The following is a 25712-nucleotide window of genomic DNA, read 5'->3' on the forward strand; positions in this document are numbered from 1 at the left end:
GTGTTGCTTGGGTATGTGTGTGTTTGTTTACTATTTCTGTGGTCTTATATAATTATCGATTCTTTTTTAACAGGTACCTATGAGATACCTGTGTCCATCTTTGTTTCTACAGAAACTGCTCAAAAATCTTCTTTGAAAGGTAGTAGTTTCTACTTTTCTAATGTACTCTTTTTATAATGAAACATACACTTTTGTTTCCAAAGCCCATATCAAGTATATTTCTTATGCCTTAACCCCAGATGCCAAATAGAATTTATGCATTCTTTCTATATAAATGTTCTCAGAAATCATGCTAAATATATTTGGGACCAACATAAGAAATATTTAAGAAGTCAAAGTGAAAAGTAAAAATTGAAAAGGAAAGGCACCAGAATGGAAAGAAAGAAGTAAAATTGTTTTTATTCAGAGACAAGATTCTCTTTGGGGAAAATCCTAAGGAATTCACATGCACACACACATCTCCTAGAATTAATAAACTAGTTCAGCAAGATGGCAGGATCCAAGACCACTATGCAAAAACCCATTCTATTTCCACGTACTAGCGGTGAAGAGCCAAAAATGAAATTAAGGAAACAATTCCATTCAAAATAGCATCAGAAACATTAAAATACTTGGGAATAAAATTAATGTGATGTAGAAGACTGAAAGCCACAAAGCAGTGTTGAGAGAAATTAAAGACAACCTAAATAAACGTGGAGACATTTCATTTTTATGGATCAGCAGACTTAATGTTGTTAAAGTAGCAATTCTCTCCATATTGATCTGTAGATACAACACAATCCCAGCTGGATTTTTTTTTTTTTTTCAGAAATTGAAAATCTGATGCTAAAAAAAATCTGATGCTAAAATTCATATGGAAATGCAAAGGATCCAGGATAGCCAAAAACAATTTTGAAAAGGAAAAAAAAAACGAAAATGGGTGGATTTTTATTTCCTGATTTCAAAACTTAACATAAAGCCATAGTAATCAAGACAGTGTGTTACTGGCTTAAGGCAAAAATCAGTGGAACAAAACTGAGAGTCCAGAAATAAATCCTTCAATTTATGGTCAATTAATTTTCTACAAAGGTGCTAAGACAATTCAATATAGAAAAGAAAATTTTTTTCCTTTTTTTTTTTTTTTTTTTGAGAGAGAGAGCACATGAGCCGGACAGGGGCCAGGGAGTGGGCAGAGGGAGAGAGAGAATCTCAAGCAGACTCCACGCCCAGTGTGGAGCCCACGCAGGGCTCGATCTCATGACCCTGCGATCATCACATGAGCTGAAATCAAGAGTCAGACGCTTAACCAACTGAGCCACCCGGCACCCCAAGAAATGTTTTTTCGAACACACGTATTCAGACAATTGGATATCCACGTGCAAAAAAAAAAAGATGAATTTAAACCCTTACCTTACATCATATGCAAAAACTAACTCAAAAATCAACCAAAGGCCTAAATTTAAGAGCTAAAATGATAAAACTTCTAGAAGAAAAGAAGAAAATCTTCACAGCACTCATTTAGGAAGAAAGTTCTTAGATAATCTGACACAAAAGTACAATTTTTAAAAATGTATAAACTGGGGGCGCCTGGGTGGCTCAGTTGGTTAAGCGACTGCCTTTGGCTCAGGTCATGATCCTGGAGTCCCGGGATCGAGTCCCGCATTGGGCTCCCTGCTCGGTGGGGAGTCTGCTTCTCCCTCTAACCCTCCCCCCTCTCATGTGCTCTCTCTCAAATAAATAAATAAAGTCTTTAAAAAAAAAAATGTATAAACTGGGGGCGCCTGGGTGGCTCAGTCGGTTAAGCGACTGCCTTCGGCTCAGGTCACGATCCTGGAGTCCCTGGATCGAGTCCCGCATCAGGCTCCCTGCTCGGCGGGGAGTCTGCTTCTCCCTCTGACCCTCCTCCTTCTCACGCTCTCTGTCTCTTACTCTCTCTCTCTCTCAAATAAATAAATAAAATCTTTTAAAAAAAAATGTATAAACTGGGTTTCATCAAAATTAAAACCTTCAGCACTTCAGAAGTCACCACTAAGAAAATGAAAGGGGAAAGCCAGTCACTCGGAGACAATATCTGTAAATCATACATATGATAAATAATGCCAAGAAAGACAATTTCTTAAATGGACAAAAGATTTAAACAGGCATTTCACCAAAAAAGATGTAAGAAGGCTAATTACCGTAAACATGTTCGGTATCACTGTTAGGGAAATACAAGTCGAGGCCACCATGAAGTAGCCACGAGATCCACGAGAATGGCTATGAGCAGAAAGACAACAGCAAGTGTTGATGAGCTCTCATAAATTGACAGTGAGAATGAAAAGTGGTACAGCCTCTCTGGAAAACGAAAGCAATTTCTTAAGAAGTTAAATAGGCCTGTACTAAATACCCCAGCAGTTCCAAAACTCCTAGTTATGGACCTAAGAGAGACGGAAGCCTACAGCCACACTTGCACATGAACACTCAGAGCAGCACTGTTTTTCGTGAACAGCGGGAATGATCCAAATGGATAACAAAATTTGTGACCTATTCATATGATGGAATATCAATCCAGCCTCCAAGGGGGTGAAGGACTGGTACGCACAACATGGTTGGACCTCCAAAATCTGACGCTAAATGAAAGAAGTTAGACGCACAAGACTACAAGCTATATACAGCAGCTTCCCACTCGCGTGAACGGGAGTCAGTGTTATAAACCGAGATGTTCTCGTGGCGGTAGGTGATGTAATGTCCTATCAGCCACGGTGTTCTTCGAACATGAGGGTAACATTTGCATACTTCATGATTTAAGTACCTACTCTGGAGTCTCCTTATAATCAGAAACACTGCCCTCTAATTAGAAGGGATAGGCAGACAGAGGAGCTAAGTAGACTGTCGACAGACAGATGGAACTTATCAAAGGCCATGCACCTCACTTGCATATTATGAGATTACTTCAGTATATCTTACAGAAAGAAAATGGTAACAAAATCTTAATCAGAATTGATAAGTTCATTTGACTGTCTTTCAATAACTAGTATCCCTTTAAAACCATTCTTTGGATAAGCCAAACCAAGAACAAACACTGTGTTAATACCTCAAGTGAAAGTTTTACTGACAGCAAATTAGGAATCAGCATAATTGATGTCCGTTAAGACATACAATTTCTGTATAAGGAGGAGAAGGAGGATAAAGCAGCCTGTCACTTAATCTTTTCTTACTCTGAAAACTGGCAATTAAAAACAAAGACTTAAGCATTTATCCTGCTGTATCAGTTTCCTGTTGCTGTGTAATCACCACAAACTCAGTGACTTGAAAACACCATCCATTTCTGAGCTCACATTTCTGTAGGTCAGAAGTCCTGGTGGGCTCCACTAGGTTTCCTGCTTAGGGGCTCACAAGGCCAAAATCCAAGTGTTGGCAGGCTGGGGACTTATCTAGAGGCCCCAGGGGGATCTGCCTTCAACCTCATTCAGATTGTGGGCAGAATTCAGTTCCTATGGTTGTAGGACTGCGGTCCTGGTTTCCTCGCTCAGCTCCTAGAGAACACCCGCAATCTTTTCACGTTGTCCCCCCAACCTGCAAAGCTGGGAACGCCATGTCTAATTGCTCTTGTGTTTTGGTCTCTCTGAATTCCTCTTCTGCTGCCAGCCTGAGGAAATTCTCTGCTTTTTAAAGGGCTGGTGTGAGTAGATGAAGCACACCCAGAACACGGCCTTGATTTCCTCTATAAATTTCCTTCACTGGGTTTGCTCGTGGGAGTCATGCTGGGAGGCCAAAGTCATAGGAGTTGCCTTCAAATTCGGCCAACCACACCTATCTTTCCTGCATGAACTATACTCATTTTTTTAAAGATTTTATTTATTTTAAAAAGAGAGAGAGAGCACATGCACATTTGGGAAGGAGGAGCAGAGGGAGAGGGACAAGCAGACTCCGTGCGGAGTACAGAGCATCATGTGGGGCTCGATCCCACGACCCTGCGATCATGACCTGAGCCGAAATCAAGAGTCAGATGCTTAACGGACTGAGCCACCCAGACGTCCCCCTATATAAGCTATATTTAAAGGCAACCCAATAGCCTTAGTTGATGAGCAGAAGTAATAAAGATGGAAGGAATGGCATTATTAGAAAACCTCCATTTGGCAACTCCCTAAAAAAATAAGCAATTTAGGCAGCTAGCGTCAATGAAAATGAAACCAATGGCAGATGACAGCTTGATGAGAAACTGCAGAGCTGACCATACCTGAACCCACTCTAGAGACAGGACTACCGAGTAACACCTACGTGTCATGTGCCTCCAGCCACAAAGTACACAGCACCACCTGTGAAGTACTCTTACCAAAAAAGTCGAACCAATCTAATTAGCTGTTAGAGCTAGCTTTCAGTTTACAGGAAATATAGAAAATAGAAGTGCATTTTAAATGATCTCATGAAGAAGGGAACAGAAAAATCCAGAATGTGGACTATTCTGCAATACAACTGACCCAGTTTCTTCAAGAAGTCAACTAGGGGAGGTGAAGGATGGGGACACCTGTTCCAGATTAAAAGAGACATTATTACCAACTACAATATAAGAACAATATTTGGATCCTGATTCAAACCAACCAAGAATAAAGGGACATTTTTAAGTTAATCAGAAAAAATGTGACTATAGACTCAGAATTACAGTAAGCATCACCATTAGATATTAAACTAAGAATCATCATTTTCATTGGTTGGGGTAAAGATTAAGGTTGTATAAGAAAACATCTGTAGTTTTTAGAGATGCATACAGGGCTGAAACCCTATAAAGGGCTTGCTAATTGCTTTATAACATTTTGGCAGTCACACAGAAAGGGGATGGACGAGGCCAGTGGAGCAGAATGTTACAAAAGAATGAACCTGGCTGATGCATATGTATGGGGGATTATTAGTCTACTTTCGGGCATGACTCGATATTTTTACAATAAATACAATTTCATTTCAGAGCTTTCATTCCTGGAGCATCCGCTGAGAACCAATCACGGTCTTAAGGGTTTCAAAGACACTTCTCACGACTGCCTTATGCAGTAGGGTACTATTCTGACCCCCAGTTTTATAGATAAGCAAACTAACGACATGTCAACCAGTTTGGGGTGGAGCCAACAGGTCAGCCAGTCAGCTGTCATCTCAACAAAGCCTCAGAAGCCAAGTAAATGAGAGATTTCTACCTTTTCCATTTCACAAAGCCTGTTGGCACATGGGCTGCAGCACGTGCTCCCAGGCAGTCTCCCAAAACCACGTGCCCACCATCAGCACCGGGGAGGGCGGAAGGTGCCGGCAGGCAGAAAAGGAGCCAACAGGCAGGGGATACAGGGGGAAAGGGAAACAACAGAACCAAGGCGGTGACACACGGAGACAGTCATGGAAAGGGGCAGATGGAACAGATGGGAGAGACAAAGGCAAAGGCGGTGGGGGGCTGCCGAAATGGGAAGATATAAGACCGACAGAGCTGGCCACCTTCCTTCTGCCCCCACCCCTAACACCAGCCAAAGAGGAGAAGGCCGCAGAGCAGGAGGTGGGGCCAGACACTGAACATGCAGCCATGCCCAGACGTAATTACAGATCTGTGTTTGGCGAGGTGACCATGTACTCTTCTCTCCCCATCCTGCCCCCCAGGCAGTCGCTGTTCTTTCCTGTGACCTTCCAAGTTCAGACTTAGCTTCCCCCGACTGGCTCCGAGCTCACAATGGGGAAGGAAGGGAAGAGGAAGGAATTACTTATTCATCTAAGCAATTTTTAAATTCTTTAAAAGTTTCATCAAGATAGAATTCACAGGCCACCAGTGCACCATGAAGCTGCTCTCGGGGCAGAGCCTGTGTGGCTGGGGCTAGGGCACGAGGCCCCCTTCATGCCAGTAGGGCACTCAGGTCAAGGGCTCCCAGGGCCAGCTACCCACAAGGTTTGGATCAAAACAATGGGAAAGATACCCGCCTGGGAGCCTGCATGTGTGTTGCGGGGATGGCAGACAGGAAAGGCGTGAGGATCAGAAAACACAACGGGAGAAAGAATCCTTGGGGCATCTCACAGACTGGCATGAGAGCTCAGGGGACAGCGGGTTTGCCACAATCCTCCAGTATGCCGTTCCAGTAACGGGGAACCACCTGCTCAAATTACAGGTTAAGAACCACCTTCCTCCCGTAGCAGCATCATTTATAATAGTCAAAAAGTGGAAATAACCCAGACACCCGTCGACAGATGCAAGGATACACAACCCGTAGAACAGCCATATAGTGGAAGACCACCGAGCATAAAAAGGAATGAGGTCTTGGCACATGCTACAACACGGATGACCTTGAAAATGATCTGAAGAGCCCCATGCAACGGCCACTTATTGTCCGGTTCTGTCTAGAAGGAGTGCCCACCACGGGCAAATCCATAGAGGCAGAAATTAGATTGGCAATATCTGGGGGTGGAGGGAGGGTGCTAATGGGTATGGAGCCTCTTTTTGGGGGTGCCGAAAATGTTCTAAGATGAGGCTGTGGTGCGGGTTTGCACAAGCCTGTGAATACGCTAAAAAAGTATTGAACCGTATTCGTGAAAGGAGGGTGTTTTATGCCGTGTAAAACAGATCTCAATAAAGCTGCAGATCGATTTTTTAAATTCAACTAACAAATAAGTAGTTCCTTTTTTCCCTTCCCTCCCAAAGATAAGGAGTTTCTCTCTTGCTATCATGACAGTTTTATTTTCTGTTCTTAGCACAAAAGCAGAAGCAAAGGGGAGCTTTTATTTATGCAGATGACAGTTACCCAAATGCCGTGAACACAATGAAAAGCAGCAATAAAACATGAGACAAAAGTCAAACTCTCCACTGCTCTGTTCCCGCACCTAATCCTGATGACCGGGCTGAAATCCTTCTAGGTAGGCTAAGGGCCACCAGCCCTCCACACATTGTCCTCGGAGCACAGGCCAGCCACACTCCGGCTGCTTGTCCGGAACCCAGCATCCAACTTTTGACCACTGTACTTAGGGGTTACCACAGAAGGTGCATCGCCTTAATAGATGGCCAATTTGCAGACTAGATAAAAAGTCTGCCAAAATCCAAAGACTTTCTGGATTGGTTTCTACTTTACTTGAACACAAGAGAGCATCACGACTCTTTCTTAAAAAAAAAAAAAAAATCTATCCTGTTCTTACTGGGTGACCCTCTCTACAGTACATTTTATATTCACTGTTTCCCTTCCAAGAGCTTTTACAGAATGACCAGAGAAGGAGAAGGACAAATCAGAACAAGTCACCTCACCAACGTGAGTCTACATGTCCTAACCTGTAAACAGAAAGGCCACCCAGAATTACGGCGAAGGATATTCAGTCTCAAAGGGATCAGTCAGTCTGTGTCTATGAATCATGGAGACAGAACTAAGTGCAGAAACTGAGTTCCAGGAAACTTTAGTACAACCAGTTTCTTGAAATTTTAATAAAGTAATTTCCTCTAGGATTAAAATAATTTAAAAACTATGACACAGTTCCTTGGCAAACCTTCTCTGAATAATTGTGGGAGGCAAGTAAGGAGCAAAGGAAAGAAAAGAGCTTCCAATTCTCTTATACTCAGCTAAGGTGCTTTCATGTAAAATCCTGGAATTATCTGTTTATCGCATTACTATGGGCAGATCAATAATATAGCCAGCTGGCAGGCCAAACGATAAATCCTATCCTAGTTGAAAACAAAATATTGTCTAAGAAATTCCTGGACAGCAGGAACTGATTTGGGGGCATGAGAAAAAGAAAACAGGTAGATTGCCCTCTCACCTAACCCGGCGGGCAGTCACCTCTAAACAAATTCCCAGCCCTGCGGAAGGCAGGTGAGAACACAATATTCCATTGTTTTGCAGGCCTTGAAGACCCACACTCAAGCAATCCCTGCTCAGTCCTCATTTCTCCAGGCACTAACTGCTGTAATCAGAGAACACACCTACACATCCACACACCTGCACAGGCCAGGACCAGCACTGGCCAGACCTGGGTACCAGCTGGAGAGAGATGGATCCTTGACCCCTGTGTACACAACAGGGGAGTCCTGGTGACCCGCTAAGTAAGACTGAATGGAGCCACGGGGATAAGAGTGATTGACACGGAACTGACAATGACGAGCAGCATGCAAAGACTATAAATTAGCCCGTGAAAACTGATGAGATATCGCAAGCCAGCCCCACACTTTGGAAGGAGATGGCCAACCACAGGGGTGCAGTATGTTTTTGAAGACACATGCCAACTCCTTGTGATCACAGAAAGTACAACAGCAGTGAGGGAGGCTGGGGACCTCAGACTCGGGTCCGAACAGAGAGCTTTTCTCTCTGGTTCCCAACTATCCATCCTTTGATTTTGGCAACCCCCAACTGCTTTAAAACCTCGAATCAAACTAGTCTGTTTCCCAATAGCTTATTCACAAGATATATTACTAGGGATGTAAGTAACCATTCAGTATCTTATTACTCCATAAAACTTCCTTCTTCCCCAGCTGGAGCTATAAAGCACATAAAGCACTAGGGGGCTGCATTTATACGCAACGGTAATGCCACCCGAAACCACCACTGAACTCACGGTATGCCAAATGAGTAAGTGGGACTTACCAATTTTCTGGTTAAAAATCTTGTCAAAGGTGATTTCATTTCTCTCCTGAAGATACTTCTGCATCACACTCCGGATACTGAAAGAGAAGAGTGACACGTTTTTAGCAGCGAAAGCCTGCATCATGAGAAACCATCCCCAGCGTGGACAACACATAGATGTCTTAACTCAACGCAGCTGGTTGACCAGAGAACCCTCATAATGACATCCGTGACTGCATGGAGGGCTGATGGCACTTAAACCTGGAGGCGTCATGACCCCAGCTGGTGCCCCCTCCCGTGACTCAGGGCCGACCTGACATGTGGACACTTGACCAAAAATAACTTAAGGACTGACTGTGGAAAGTTCGCCCTCAACACCACCGTTTTTCAAAATACACACAAGCATGCGCACACGTGACACATTCTGCTAATCGATTAATGAGCTTCTTTCTAAAACAAAAGCAAATGTTCCCTGGATACATGACTGAGATTTTTAAAAACCACATTTCTATACATCAACAATAAACAGCGAGAAAACATAATTAGAAGGAAGATTTCACTTAAGATAAAATAAGAAACACCAAATGCCTTGAAATAAATCCTTCAAAATATGTGCAAGAACTTTGTAGGAAAATTACAAAATGTACTGAAAGACGTAACAGAAAACCTTAATAGATGGAAAAGTACACCACAGTTATGAACAGAAAGATTTAATACTGCAAAAAACCAATGTCTACCCAAATTTATCTATAAAATCAATTCAACCCCAACTCCCATCACTATTCCACAGAGTTTTTCATAGAACATAGAAACAATCAGGTCTTTATAAACTGTATACAGAACAACACGGGATCAAGAATAGCAAAAACATTTACAAAGAAAGAGAATATCGAGAACAAGGCTTATTATGAAGCTAAAATAATTAAGAAATGATAAACAAATTAATCAACGAAATGGAATAGAGAGCACATAAATATGGAACTTTAATATATAAGGCAGAAAAATGGAGAAACTAGGGATTATTCAACAAGTGAACCAAAAGTGAATATCCAAATGGAAAAAGTAGAAACTGAGTCTCTATCATCCACTGGTGGGAAAAAAATTGGCAGCAGCACCCCCCTCCCTTTTAAAAACTTTTTAAAACTAACTGATTGAGGTATAATCTATATATAGTTAAATGCATATTTATATGTACCAATAGATGAGTTTTTCACATTTAACTACTATCCTAATCAAGATACAGAATATTATTTTTTTTTAAGATTTTATTTATTTGAGAGAGAGAGCACGAGTGGGGAGGAGGGGCGGAGAGGGAGAAGCAGACTCCTCGCTGAGCAGGAGGCCCCACGAAGGGCTCCATCCCAGGATCCTGGGATCATGACCTGAGACGGAGTCAGACGCTTAACTGACTGAGCCAGCCAGGTGCCCCAAGATATAGAATATTTCTATCACCCCAAAAGGTGCCCCTTTGCAAGTCTCCCCATATTCTAGGATCCAGTCAAATACTGATCTCCTTTCTGTTAATTCAGATTACCTACTCCTTCTAGAATTTTAGATAAATAAAATCACACAATATGTTGTCTTGTGTGCCTGGCTTCTTTCACTTGACATAAGCAAGCTTCCTCCATATTGCTGTGCACATAAGTATTTAGTTCCCTCTTATTGCCAAGTAGTATGGCATTGTACGAATATTCCACCATTTGTTTACCCGTTCATCTGTTGATAGACATTTGGGTTGTTTCCAGATTGGGGCTATTATGAATAAAGCTGCCTTAAATATTTGTAAGTCTTTTTATGAGCACATGTTTTCATTTCTCGTGGGTAAATATCTAGGAGGGAAATTGTTGGTCATATGGTTAATTATATTTAACATTATGAAAAACAGCTGAATTATATTCCACAATGTGTGATGTTACATTCCCACCAACGATGCATGAAGTCCCAGTTGCCCCATGTCCCTTGCCAACACTTTGGCTGTCAGTCTTTTCAGTTTTAGCCACGTTAGGTAGTGTAAGTGGTGGCTTATTTTAATTTGCATCTCCCTAATGAATGATGATGTTGAGTATGTTTGGACATTATTGGATTATTGGAGTGCTTACATCTTCTCCTGTGAGGTGTGCAGTGAAATCTTTTGCCTACCTTTTAATTGAGTTATCTGTCTTATGACTCAATTGTAAAATTTCTATGTCCTGGAAACAAGTCCAGTGTCAGATTTATGCGATCGTAATATTTTCTCCCAGTCCACACCCTGTCTTCATTTCCTTCATGAGGTCCTTCCAAGAGCACAAGTGTCTAGCCGATGAGTTCCAATGTATTATTTCGTTGGTGGACCACGCTAAGAAATCTTTCACGTCCCACGGTCAGAAAGATTTTTAACCTAATATTTTCCTTTAGAAATTTTAAAACTCTAGCTTTTATGTTTAGGTCTAAGATCCGTTTCAGGTTAATTTTTGTGTACGATGCAAAGTAAAATCTCAAGGTTCTTTTTTTCCCTTATAATACCTAGTTATTCCGGTATCGTTTGTTGGGGGGGGGGAAAAAGTATCCTTTCTCCATTGAATTACCCTGGCACCTTTGTTGATGCAACACTAAATTTGGGCAGGTCTATCTTTGGGCTATCCTGTTTCATTGATCTGTATCTCTATCCTTCCATCAATACTACATTGTCTTGATTGCTAGAGGTTTAGAGTTGTCTTGAAATCAGGTAATCCAACGTTGTTTTACTGCTTTTGTGGGGTTTTTGGTTTGTTTGTTTGTTCATTTTTTGGCTATCCTAGGTTCTCTGCATTTCCATTTAAGTTTTTTCCCAGAAATTTCTTCCCAGAAAAAGCCTGATGGGGCTCTGATTTGGATTGTGCTGAATCTATAAATCAGTCTGGGCGGAATTAACCTCTTAATAATATGAAGTGTACAATCCATAAATATGACATACTTCTCCATTTACTTAGGTCTTCTTTAATTTCTCTCATTGCTATATTGTAGCTCTCAGTACAGAAGTCTTACCTTTTCTTGCAATCGCTTTCTCTGGTTTTGATATCAGGATAATATGATTCATAAAAGGAGACGGGGATAATTCCTTTCTCCTCTATTTTCTAGAAGAGTTGGTGATTGATAGTGTTAATTATTCCTTAAATGTTTGATAGAACTCATCAGTGAAACCATGTGAGTAGAATTTTCTTTGTGGGAAGGTCTGAAACTTACACATTCCATTTCTTTCATAGATGTAGGGCTACTTATATTTTCTGTTTCTTCTTGAATTAGCTTAGGTGACTTGTGTCTTTTAAGTAATTTGTCCATTTCATCCAATCTGTCTAATGGAACTCAAAATAATGATTCTGAGTAAGAGAAGCCAGGTCAAAAGAGACAGACAGACAGACAGAGACAGAGAGAACACACTGTTTGATTATAAAGAGGCAGGAGCAAACACTGGGGGTATGATGTATATGGTAAAATAATATACATACATCTCTTGGCACAAGAGCTCCTAAAAGCCTTGGAATTTCTTAGTGGTAGAAGTATCTTATTCATAATAAGCCCTTTTCAGCCTTACCTGAGTTAATGCTAATGGAGGTAACTCTTGGTAGGCCCCTAGACAGCTTCAGGATGGAGCCAGCTGCCAGAGGAACCAACCATGTGATTAGAGGGTTGGAAATGTTACCCCCACCACTTGACATCTGAGAGACTAGAGACTGAGTTCAACTACCAGTGACCATAATTAAGCATGCCTATGTAATGAAACTTGGATAAAAACTCTAGAACGATGAGGTCTAGAGAGCTTCCAGGCTGGTGAACCCATGGATGTGCTGGGACAGAGGTGCTCCACTCCACCCCTTCCCAGAAGACCTTGCCCTATGTAACAGCCCCTTTGAAGTTCCTGATTTGTATCCTTTACAACAAAACGAACCATAAGTATAGCACCTTCTTGAATTCTGGGAGTCGTGCCAGGGAAATACCAAACGTAAGGGGAAGATCATGCAGTCAGCCAGACAGTAATGCAGATAGGACCCCATGTGCAGCTGGCATCTGAAGTGGGGCAGTCTTGTGGGACTGAGCCCTTAACCTGGGAGTCTGTGCCAACTCTGGGTGGTTAGCATCAGAATTGAATCCAACTGCAAGACACCCCGTTGGTGTCAGGGAATTGAGAATTGTTGGAAGGTGACATCATGTATGTGCTTGTTGTCTTAATTTTGGTAATGGCTTCACAGGTATAGACAAATTTTGCCAAACTAGACATCTGAGAAATGTAGTTCATTTTACATTAATTATACCTCAAAAAAGCTGGGTTTTCTAAAATTGTATCACAAGGAGGTGATCAGCAAAATCTTGAGTGTTGGAAATTCTCTACAACACCTGACCCTATTTCTTTAACAAAAAAATTTCAAGAGGGAAAAATAATGGACAGGAACCTATAGTTCAAAAAAAAAAAAAATGTAAAAGAAATAACAGGCATAATGGATGGACCTTATTTAAAACTCAATCCGAGTAAAAAAATATCTTATAAAAACTGGAGAAATATGAATACAGACTGAATATCTGATGTTAAGAAAGTATTACATTTTAGCAATGGCAATGTATTATATTTTTATATTTTAAAAGAGTTATCTTTTAGTGATACATACAGAAATTTTACAGATGAAATGATCTATTATGTCTACATCTGCTTCAAAATAATTTAAAGGGAATTAGGAGGTATGGATGAAACAAGATTGGCTATGTGTTGATAACATATAAAACTGAGTAATTGCTACATCAATTTCATTATACTATTCTCTCTGTACGTGGTTAAAATTTTCATTACAGAAAGTTTTTTAAAAAATCAAATTCTGGGACGCCTGGGTGGCTCAGTCGGTTAAGCGTCTGCCTTTGGCTCAGGTCATGATCCCAGGGTCCTGGGATCGAGTTCCGTATCGGGCTCCCTGCTCCGCGGGGAGCCTGCTTCTCACTCTGCCTCTGCCTCTCTCTCTGTCTCTCATGAATAAATAAATAAAATCTTTAAAAAAAAAAAAAATCAAATTCTGGCCTCCAGACTCCTGAACCATTTCTTTACATACCTCCTCATCAAAATAAGGCATATATACTATATATAAAACCCTATATATTGCTTGGAGGCCTAATGCATTTTTTAAAAAATTTAATGCCAAATGGTTAGAGATATATCAACCCTACCCGTCATGACCTATTGGGGTCCTGCCATATAAATACCATACAAGGTAAGTATAATAAATATTATATCATAATTTAAAATTTTTTTCTGCTACTGAAGTTCTTGAAAGATCTGCTCTCTACTGGCCAAGGACTAGGCAGGCTAAGTCGTACTTGAACATCTTACTAACAGAGAAACGACACTATTTATGACCTAGTTAGCCAATTCCCATTATTAAAAGCCTCTATATTCTCTACGAGGTTTAATTCTGTTTTATTCTGATGTCCAAAACAAAATGCGTTTAAACAAATATCTCTAATAGTATGTGACATATCACCTAAAAAATAAAAAATGACGGTACATAAGGTAGTTGTGAAGATAAAGCAAGATAAGAGACTGCTTTGTAAGAAGCACGATACAAATGAGTGATTACCATTACTGACCACCAAGAAACCCAAAAGGCAGATTTTTTTAAAGATGAGATGACTAAGCAGTCTTACAAAGATTCAATTCCCCCAAAAGGAAATTGCTTTCTTTTATATGTAGTTACTAAATATTTTCCACTAACTGCTCATTAAACACCCAAAATAGAGCTACATTATCCCAAGTCACAATAAAAACTCCACCACTAGATTTAAAACCACTGAATTCTGCCAGATAGACTCTGAAGAGGTCTGTAAGAGTATCTGGTATGGTTTAATGTCAACTCTTCTCAAGGTGCCTTGGTTCACCAGATCTTTGGCAGGAAAGTCTTGCATATAATTTGCATAACATTAAACATTTCAGTATGAGGCAATCTACACTTAGACAATCACAACCCAATTAAGCTAAATGTGATTTTAAGTTCCTTTGTGTTTTTTTCTACAATATTTTGACAACCCATATCAGCTTTTTAATGCCTTTTCCCTTGCAATATATTACCTGATATTAAAATGACACTAAACATAACTTGAATTTCACTGGTCCGAGAAAACCCATCATGTTAACAAAAGTCGTCCCTGAACAGATACAATTGGAAGGATGGACACATTTATGGGGTCATCAGCTTACCTAATCAAAGCTACGAAACCTCATGCTCTACACCATCCCTTCGAATCAGTTACGATGATCATGTTAGGATCCATTCACCTTCATTTTTCCAGAATACTTCTGAATCGGCAACAGCACAGGAACAGCTAAGCCTTGGAGGACGAGGGAGAGACCGAGGCCAGGAGAGTCTGTAGCAGGGTCTGGAGCATCCTCCTTGTTTCCAAGAGCAAGTTTCCACGTCATTATCTCATTTACAAGATTCCAAGGGCCTCTCATTTTGCCCACCGTCCAAACTCCTTAGCATGTTACAGGCAGCATTTCCAAAGGGGCCCCAGCCCACCCCATCACCTGCATCCTGCCTCTGTCTTTCTCCCAGAGCAGTCATGCTTGTTTTTTTTTACTGCTCAATGATTCTGTACATGCCAGTCCTCCTAATGCCTCTTTTTACATGCAAACCTCCTACTTATCCCCCAGGGTCCAGGCCGGGGGTCACTGACACTGCGATGCCTTCCCCATCTCTTGCAGAGGTAAGTCACTTGGGTTTCCCCTGCCTGTCCTGTGGCACTGCTATACCACTTGCCCCAAGTGTACTCTAAGTATCTGTGCATCTCCATCCTCTTGGGGAGGAAAAGCTGATGCATTCATCTGTTCGCGTAATCATTCATTCATTCAAAATATGTCCTGCATCCTTTCTGTGAGACAGCCGGCCACTGTGGGTGACACCAGGGATACACACAGTGAGTCCTCCCGTGTCTCTGCCCTGGAGGAGCCCATGTCTACAGGGGTGACAGAGGAGTAAACAGGAAGCCCCAGTCCAACGTGGCAAGTAAGCTTCAACAGGGGCTGCAGAGCCCAGTCAACTGAAGCACAGAACCTGAGGGGCCTCTGGCAAAGACGAAATCAGAGAGAGTGCAATGGGACCACTCGAGAAGGATCTTATAAGTCATGCCAGCTTGTACCAAATAACTGAACCAAATGGACAGACGACAGCGGCAATTAAAACACACACACACACACATAAATGCCAGATCACAAACGCTTCCTACTTTTAGACTCATTTATTTTTCTAACTATGTGCAAAGCATACCTTCATTACCACCCATGAGATTAATGTCAGCTCTTCATGGCTTTTTTTAAAGCAAACACTTCCTTTCCAAAGACTGACAGACGACATTCTGTTTCTACCACTGGTAAAAATCCTGATTCGCTGGACACAAGTCGCTGTACCTCCTCGTCCCCCAAACACCACCTAGACCTATCATCTCCCACTCTTCCCCGAGACAACGTGAACCAGGCTAGGACCTCAGTGCATGAGCACTGTCTGGTCTGGGCAAATGGATTCACAAACTAAAATATGCTCCACAGAAGATCGGTCAATATAATTTTTCTTTGACTTGTCTTTCAGTTTGGTATATGATACCTATTGTCCTACGAGAACTCAGCGTGATCATATCATCATATCCACTGATCTTCTCCTTTAGAGCTTCCAGGTTTCGGGGCTGCTTACAAGAACCTTTTATTATACTCGAGTAAAAAAAAAAATACATTCTCTCATATTTTTAATATTTTTATGATTATCTCACTGAACACTCTGGCATTTATTTTTTTTATACAAAGCATGAGGTTTCGTAGCTTTGATTAGGTAAGCTGATGACCCCATCAAGAAGGGATTATAACTTGGACAGCCGGTGATCACACACCATTCTTTCCCCACCAGACTCGAAGTGTCACCTTTATGCATAAACCAAATTCACACATACACGGCTTTGCATGTGTGGGCCAGGGCTGTGTGTCTGTGCCTACACCAAAACCACAGGTGTAACTGCTACAGCAATGTTTTCTTTTTGACGGAGCAGATTCCCCGTTGTTTCATTTTTTTCAAAATGGGACTGGTTATTTTTGCCCATTCTTCTCTTCTAGATGATGGGTCATCTGCTATCAAGTTCCTTGAAACTCTCATTTGGATTTTGATTGGGATTGCCTTGGATTTAGAGATTCTCTTGAAGAGAACCAACATCTTCCCAAACTGCGTCTTCCTTCTTACCTAGAAATATCTTGTAGCTCTCCATTTATCCAGGTTATCTTGGTCTTAATAAAGTTTTGTTTTTCTCCATACTGGGTCTTGTCAGTAATTACGGTAGTTAGTGAGGTCTGGTTTAGAACAACGCATCAGAAAACACTTATTTTAAAATAATTATTTTGAAATGTTTTGACAAATTAATATTCAAATAACTTAAAAATATAAAGCTATTAAAGTCATTTCAGTAAGAGAGACTTTGCATCTCATAGTTTCATTAGGTGCTGGAAGGATGCTTACAGGGTAGATCGTCGTAAACAGCAAGGGTTGTTATTTTTTTCCTGCTAAATTTAAACATCGGAGCTATGATTTAAATGAGAGTCATGAAGTTCAGTGACGTCTTTTGCACCCAGGGGGGTAAATGGATATCGTTTTCTAAAGTTTCATTTCTTACTATGCTTTCTCTCTTAGAAATCCTTCCTGTGTGTTTTTTTTTTCCCCCTTCATCGTTCCTCAGGTCAACAGGTTGTAAATCTGTCCACACCACTTGGATTAGTCAGGACTCTGGCTGCAAGTGAACTGACTAAAACCCTACCCACACCTTTGCGATCGGTGTCATGGAGTCTCTTTCTGAGTCACCTACTGCGGTTTCCAAAAAGCACATTCGTCCTCCGGGCACACACACCCCCCCCTCCCCGCCCGGGGCCTAAGTCGTTGGAGATGCAGCACGACTTGCATCTGTGTGCACGCTCCCACAAGGAGTTTATATCCTAAGTCTCCAACGCTCTTACCCTGACATGGGGTCAACCGAGGCTTCCAGCAGCCCTGCAAGCATAGGGTTGTGATCCTTGGGTCTAGCCGGCTACTCTGTTGTTTTTAAACATAATTCTAAAAATGTTCAAACGTGCAAAAGAGTATAGTATAGGGAGCCCCCATAACTGGCCTTCAACGCCCCCTGAACAGCGGCCAAGGTTTTTAGTCTGCGGCTTTTATCCTCACCCTGACTTTCCCTTCAGTTTCCTTTTTTAAAGATTTTATATATTTATTTTGACAGAGAGAGGGAGAGAGTAGGAACAGGATGGGGAGAAAGGCAGAGGGAGAGGGAGATGCAGACTCCCCGCCGAGCAGGGAGCCCGATGCGCGACTTGATCCCAGGACTCTGGGATCATGACCTGAGCCGAAGGCAGGTGCTTAACTGATTGAGCCACCCAGGCATTCCTTTCCCTCAGTTTTCAAAGTATTTTAAAGCTTAAAACCTCTGACTGCATGTCATTCTACCCTTACTACCTCAGTTTGCATTTCTAAAGATTAGGGACACTTTCCTTACATAAATACAACCTATTATTATTATTCCCCAACACCCCCCCCCCCCAGAAATAATAACTCCTGAAGATCTACTACCCAGTTCCCATTCAAATTTCCAAAATTCTTTCAGAGGTGGCTTTTGAGCCAGGATCTAATCTAATGTAATCAAGATCACACATTCATTGGCCTGTTCTCCCTCTCCAATCTGTTATAATCCAGAGTATCTCCCTCTCTCCACCACCCACTTGTTATCGTCACACCAGTGACTTACTGAGGACACCAAGATAGCGGTCTGGAGGAGGGCTCCCATTCTGGATTTATCTATTCACTTCCTCCTAAGGCCAATCTGTTCCTTTATTTCCTGTAAGCTCAAAGTTTACCTCTAAAGACTGGATTATATTCGAGGCCAACATTTGGGAGTGAGAATGGCCTTGGTACTAGATGGTCTTGGTATTTCATATTGCCTCGCCTAAGAAGGTACATAGGTATTTTTTCTTATTGATGTGAAAATTACTTAGAAAACTGAGTTGGTGATAGTCTGATTTCTCCTTTTCAAATTCCCCATGACATTTCATCTATTGGGTTCATACTCTGATGACCTTTGCCTACATCAACACTTTCATGAAGGGTTGCAAAAATGGGGGCGCCTGGGTGGCTCAGTCGTTAAGCATCTACCTTTGGCTCAGGTCATGATCCCAGGGTCCTGGGATCGAGTCCTGCGTCGGGTTCCCTGCTCTGCGGGAAGCCTCTCCCACTCCCCCAGCTTGTGTTCCCTCTCTCTCTCTCTCGCTGTGTCTCTGTCAAATAAATAAATAAAATCTAAAAAAAAAAAAAAAGAGTTGCAAAAATGATGACTCTTCTAACATTTGCTGCAATCCTATAAGGAAGAATTATGTCCCATCAAGTAGGACTTTCTGATCACCCTCAGATGTAGCTCCTACAGGAAAAGTAAGAAAAGTGCTAAATTCTTTACCTTTTTGATTGTCACTTTTCGGGGATGGAGTTGGTACCATATTTTGACCACCAGTGGTGATCAGTAAGGTGTTCTGTTTTTATCCGTGTTGTTTGGGGATCTCCCTTTCCGATATCATGGATGTATTAGCTTCATACTGCTGCTATAACAAAGTACCTCAAACTTGGGGGCTTCAAACAAGAGAAGTGTATTATCTCACAGATGTGCAGGTCAGAAGTCTGGAATGGGTCTTGCTCAGCTAAGATCAAAGTGCCAGCACAGCTTTGTTCCTAGTGGAGGCTCTAGGGGAGTATCCATCTCCTTATCTTTGTGAGCTTCGAGAAGCCACCCATATTCCTTGGTCTGTGACCCCATTCTACCATCAAAGCCAGCAAAGGGCAGATATTCCTTCTCATGCTACTGCACTCTGACTCTGACTCGCCTCTCTTCCTTGCAATGGTTCTGGGCACAGCCGGATAACTCAGGATAATAATCTCTTATTTTAAAGTCTGCACATCAGCTGCCTGAATTACATCTGCATCCTAATACTTTCTTGCCATGTAACGTTCACATACTCACAGGTTCTGGGGACTAGGTCGTGGACATCTGGGGGGCGGGGGGCTGCTATTATTCTGCCCACCACAAGGGCTTGAATATATTCAGAGTATGTTCATCAACTGTAGCCACATTCTTTTGATAGTCACACTGTCCTGCCTTGGCCAGTGAGGACCCCTTCTTTCTGCCCCTGCACTTGTGAGATCTGGTGCCCACCCCAACTCTTGGATGGCTCCTTTTCCTGATACAACAGATAACAGAAGCTCCAGGCTCTTCTTGCCCAGGCCCTGCCCACGCCCAGAGGCAGGTGTGTTTGTGAAGGGTACCCACTGCAAGAGGACAGCAGTTGTCTCTCAGGCTTTTCCACGGCTGGAGCTGAGACATATATGTATGTGATAAGACCCTCCCCTCAAAAAAAGTCATGAATTTAAAATGACTTTCCAATTCAAATTTAACCAGGGTTTTTACTTAGCTCTTGTCTTGTACTCCTGTATCTCTTCATTTACATTTAAAATCTTGGTTCTTATTACCTGGCTGTATTTACATAGTCTATATGAAATGATTTTAAACTAACAATAACATTAACACTTCTGAAGGCAGCCCTATTTATCCTTAAAACATACAGGACAATTTGGCATCATCTTGCAAAACTGAAAACGCCCCTCTCTTACTTCTAGGGGTCTATTCTACAGGCCCAAACATACCCAGGTCAGCACATTCGCTGCCATGGCGCTTGTGATTATGAACACCAGGTTAGGTCAGCAACGGTTTTATGATGCATCATGCAGAAATTCAAAAGACTGAGAAGCCTCTCCACGTTACCAATGAGGACAAGCTGAACATGTCTCAGTAGGTACAGAGGGCAGGTTGTAAAGGGACTCACTACTTTGTTCCTGACAAACACAACCCCATCCCAGGATGATGTCAACAACCTTTCTGTGTGAAGGTTAAATGTGCAACCTGTTTCATTAATTTCCTATCACCATTTAGAATGGCCTGTTAACAAGGTTAACATGAAAAATCCTTTACGTATCTAGAGTAAACAGACAAGTAGGTTCAAGCCAAGGATACGCATGTACTGCTGATGTGCAGAGAGAGAGAATTTTACTTTTTGTTTTTTAAGATAAGGGTACCTGTGAAATTACAAGAAGATGTCTAGGGTCAGAAAACATTAAGAAACTTTGACATGTAGCCTTTCTCAATTTATAACATGGCCATTGTTAATGATAACTAACTCTATTACTGAACATGAAATTTATGATACCTTGTCTTTTAAGGAATTATTCATATATTTATTATTAAATCAACATCTCCAATGAAATTATATGTGAGCTACCAGAGTACCTTATCAGATCCCTATAGTTGATAACCCTTACTGGGTGAAAACAATTCATTTTCAAAGATTTTATTTATTTGTCAGAGAGAGAGAGAGAGCGAACATAAGCAGGAGGAGAGGCAGAGGGAGAGGGAGAAGCAGACTCCCCGCTGAGCAGGGAACCTGATGTGATGCAGGGCTCGATCGTGACCTGAGCCTGACCTGAGCCGAAGGCAGATGCTTAACCGACTAAGCCACCCAGGTGTCCTGACAATTCATTTTCAAACTGTGTTGGTAATATCTGAAATTGACACTGTTCTAAGAACCTTCTTTTCTTAGATGATTCATATGGCAAAAGATAGTCTGTAGGTATCTATTAAAATGCAGTTTTGAGCCCTTTGCTAGCAATGTGATCTTGAACAATTAGTTTCTCTCTGAACCTGAATTTCCTCCTTCTAAAGGAGATGATGAGTATTGTAGAGCCATTTCCAAGAATCTGAAAATAAGGAAGAAAGCGCGCCCTCTGAGAGTAAAGATTTAAATCAATACGTAACACAAAGGGCAGAGAAATGCCAAAGTTTCCTGGGCTGGCTGGCCCTGGCTGTGGCTTCAGTAACTGTCTTATCAGATCCAGAGGAGGTCTGCCCCCCAGTGAGAACCGGAAGGACGGTCATCACAGAAGTCATCACTGCCAGGGAATTCAAGGACTTCACATCCAGCATAAAGCCACCCCGTGGGGAAGTGACTTGGTCCCAGCTACTGAAACTGATAAGCCTCAGGCTAGACGCTTCTGACCCCTCGGGACATTCCAACCCCTCCGGCCATGAGCCCATGCGGGCTGCCCTACCTTCTGAGGAACAGTACACCTCCACGAGGGAAACTCCCAGGAGAGAATGCTCTGGTCACACAGCCTTCAGGCATTTGAACTCCTGGCAGATTAGTGTTGAGCATAAAGTAGTAAATTTGATATTCTACTTAGTTTGGCTTTTCAGATAAATCTACTAGGTGAATTAGTGCATTCTGGGGAGGGGGAGCCTCTAGCTTCATCTGATTCTCAAGAGGGTCTTTATATAATAAGAATCATTGGGCACGAGGAAAAATATGGGTTAGTCAGGCAGACTTGGCTGATTGGCATGCATTTTACTGTAAGAGACAGACGTGCTCAAGGCAGTGATAAAATCTAGTTTCTGGGTCTGAATGGCTGAGGGTCATCCCAGAGACCACAGGAAGGACACTAGTGTCTAAGGAGACAGCCCAAATAGACAAAACGTACCTTTCAATATGGTGGACAAGTCTGGAGCATTTTTTTTTCTTTTTTAAACTTCTACCTACCACAATAGAGGATAACTGTAAAAACTAAAAACAGTATATACATGTAAAACTATAAAGCACTGCATACAAATATTAGTGAGGTTTTTTAACTCTCAATTCAAATCTATCAAATAAACATGAAATAAATGATCAGCTCTCGCTGATATACACATACAGATCTAAATGTTAAGTCCAACAAGTGGATCGCCATGGAGATCCTTTCAGTATTGACCCAAGTCACGCCCCAGTTCTGGAGAGAGCTTCCAAAGAGGAGAAGGTTGGAATCAGGGACGCCTGGGTGGCTCAGTCGTTAAGCGTCTGCCTTCAGCTCAGGTCATGATCCCGGGGTCCTGGGATCGAGCCCCACATCAGGCTCCCTGCTCAGTGGGAAGCCTGCTTCTCCCTCTCCCACTCCCCCTGCTTGTGCTCCCTCTCTCACTGTCTCTCTCTGTGTCAAATAAATAAATAAAATCTTTAAAAAAAAAAAAAAGAAGGTTGGAATCAATGAGGCACTTCCAAAGAGTCTTGCTTTTTCTTTCTGTTCTGCCATCACAGACCCTACCCCTAGATCCCTAGATGGTCATGAGATAACCAGTACGAAAAGGCCAGGAAAAAATAAGCTTTTCTTATTTTGTAACCTGATCTTTTTTTTTTTTTTTTTAAATAATTTGAACACCCATTCCCCCTTAAGAAGGGCACTTTAGTGAAAAGACAGAGACACACAGAGACACTGGCTGGTTTTCCTTATGGAATAAAAAACCAAGCAAACGATTGAACCCTAAGAAATCCCTGACCACAGAAACTGTCACACTTCTTTGGGGGGTGGGGGGAGATCGTGAACCTAAGTATATCCCCTCTCATGCATGACTCAGAAACTGCTAATGTGCAGAAAACACCTTCCCCTTCTAGGCCAGTTCTAGTTGTGACATTTTGCATAAATAATCAGCTTTTCTCCACTGCCGGTGGCAACCAAAGAGAAGGAAGCAAGTCCTAAATGGAGCACAGAAGACAGCACAAAAGCTTTACACTCTAGTCTATACTTAATGTTGGGATGACAAAAGCCACCGCATAATTAGGGTGTCATTATAAGAAAAGAAATAGTAAACATAGCTAAGGAAAGAATGACCGATGAAAGAGGAATATTAAAATCCCTTGACCTTGCCTGTTAGGGTTAGTTCTGTTTCTAAATGGAGTCTAGGTACCTCGTTTACCACCCCCTCCCAACCAAACAGCAAAAGTCTCATATTTGTAAAAGAAGACACATCTGAAATGTCATCTCAGCTTTAGACATTCACAATGCAAAATGAAAGCATGCCGTACTCGACAGCTGTGTACATGCCTTCCCATGTAGCTTCGAGTTCATTTTTAACTTAAGCCCTTATCGAACACAATGCAGATACAGAACATTTAGAGTAACCTGAAAATATAACCAGAGTGCTCTTTCTAGAAAAATAACAAAGAACAATGGACTGACTTAATTACACAAAGCACAAACACGGAGAGCGCATTCTTCAATCAACGTGCCCTGCTGAACACGGAGATGCTTGGGGCCTTCCCCAGCAAACTCTTAATGGAGTTGTAGGTATAAGTTCTTGAATGTATGAAACATAAGCCCTAAAATCCTCAGAAAAAGACTTTTGCAGCATAATTACAGCTCATTCTCTTCCTAAAATATTTTAGCCTATACTTATCTAAGAAGTATACAGGGCCTGGAACTTACTTAGCACTTGGCAAGTGGCAGTCCCTGTCATAATACACGTGTAATCTATCCTAGCTTCCAAATTCTGACTTAATGGAAATGTTAATCCCCTAATCAAACTCATGTAATGAATTTTAAATCACTGGAGGAACCAAAACTTTTCTCCCCATAATGGAACTTTAGGGACTCAAACATACACTTGAAATACGATTTTTCACTCGTTTTACCATCACTGAATTAATTATAGTAATTTTACAGGTATCTTTTTAGTCTTTGTAAATTTTAATATTCTTATTTAGCCAGGTAATGTTCAGACTGATAAGCAGAGATTACACAGAGTACATACAGACTTCAGCTAGATTTAGGGAGTGACTAAAGGAACAGGGGGACAGCTTCCCATGAAAGCCACTGTGGGATGGGGAGCTGCCTTCAGATACTGGAAAACCTGTCACTTTTTACAAGGGATTAAACTTGTTTGGCATAACCACAAAAGGATAGCAAAAGATCAGCGCACAGAATGACTGCAAAAGAGCTTTCCAATACCACAGAGCTTCCAAAGATGTTCCTCAAGGATGACCTGCCTGGACATCAGACAGGGACATCACCCATCCAATGTATGACTAAATTGGATGCCCTCCAAGATGTTTTCAAACATGAGATACTACACTGCTATGTTATTAACATGCAATCTATTAATGTCTAAGGAATACTGAAATGAATCCCCTTATGCTCAATACACTGAAGCCAGCTGCTTTTAGGCTATGATTTTGGGTTCATTTTACTGAAGCAAAGACCTCCAAAGGATGAGTTAACTCTCCTAATTGCTTAGTTATCTGTATTTAAGAGTAGCATGCTTGTTAACTCTGTGTACTAAGGTCAACATAGCCCAGAGCCTAATGGATAGATGATGGATTAATGGAAAGATGGATGGAGGAGGGGATGGATGGATGGATGGATGGATGGTTGGATGGAAAGAAGGAAGGAAGGACAGACAGATGGACGGATGGATGGATGGAAGAAAGAATGGATGGAAGGATGGAAGGATAGATGGATGGACCAAAGGAAGAAAGAATGAATAGAAGGATGGGTGGATGGAAGGATGGATGGATGGGTTGGGCGGATGGAAGGAAGGAAGAAAAAGAGGGATGGTAGAAGGGGAATAAGAGGGAGGAGTAGAAAAGAAAGAAAAAGAACTGACTGAGGCATCATGTGTACAAGGTTCTAGACAGACAATGCCACCACAAAGCAAGAGGAAGAAAACTGAGAAGAAATCTGGGAAATTCAGTTACTTATGTGTCTAAGGGTCAACATTTGCTCTTTGCTGCTTGAGCCAACAAACCAACTTTTCAGAAGTCCTGGCTCCCAAGCCTGCTTCCTCAGAGCACAAGGGGCTCCACGCAATGCTGCTTTATATCTGCTACTGTTTTGTACTTTCTCAAGGTGTCACATTTTGTGTTACATATAATCCCTACAGCAACCACCTGTGGTGTAAATAAAAGAAAAATCACCCTTTAATATTTCATCCAATCCTTTCCTGAGTTAGCAATGTTTGGAATTAATGTTCTCTCTTGTTTACAAATATACTGCATGGATAGAAAATGCTCACAAGAGACAGACTGGGGGGGGGGGGGTAGGGCATTTTGTTATCAGAAATGAATAGATACATATTGTACAGACAGGGAAAACTAAATATAGTGAATTTAAGTGACTTACTAAGGGCCCATGGCAAGTTGCCAGTGGAATCGGGTCCATAGTTCCTGGTTTCTGATCTAGAACTCTATCACAGTACAGCAGGTAGTAGAGAGGACCCAGGGATGAAACAGATGACCTTCAAGTTCACCAAGGATGAAGCTCTGGCCTAGGT

The 25712-nt window shown here is 41.7% G+C and overlaps 1 protein-coding gene across 1 annotated transcript in view; it reads right to left on the bottom strand.

The window, feature by feature from the left end:
* The window catches only part of GRK3 (G protein-coupled receptor kinase 3), a 119954-nt gene that overhangs the window by 88244 nt on the left and 5998 nt on the right, over window positions 1–25712 (bottom strand). Inside the window, exon 2 of the mRNA XM_044921304.1 lies at window positions 8544–8620. Coding sequence (XP_044777239.1) covers window positions 8544–8620 — 77 coding nt within the window. The remainder of the gene's footprint in view (window positions 1–8543; window positions 8621–25712) is intronic.

Source organism: Neomonachus schauinslandi, chromosome 14 (assembly GCF_002201575.2).
Source record: "Neomonachus schauinslandi chromosome 14, ASM220157v2, whole genome shotgun sequence".
NCBI lineage: Eukaryota > Metazoa > Chordata > Mammalia > Carnivora > Phocidae > Neomonachus > Neomonachus schauinslandi.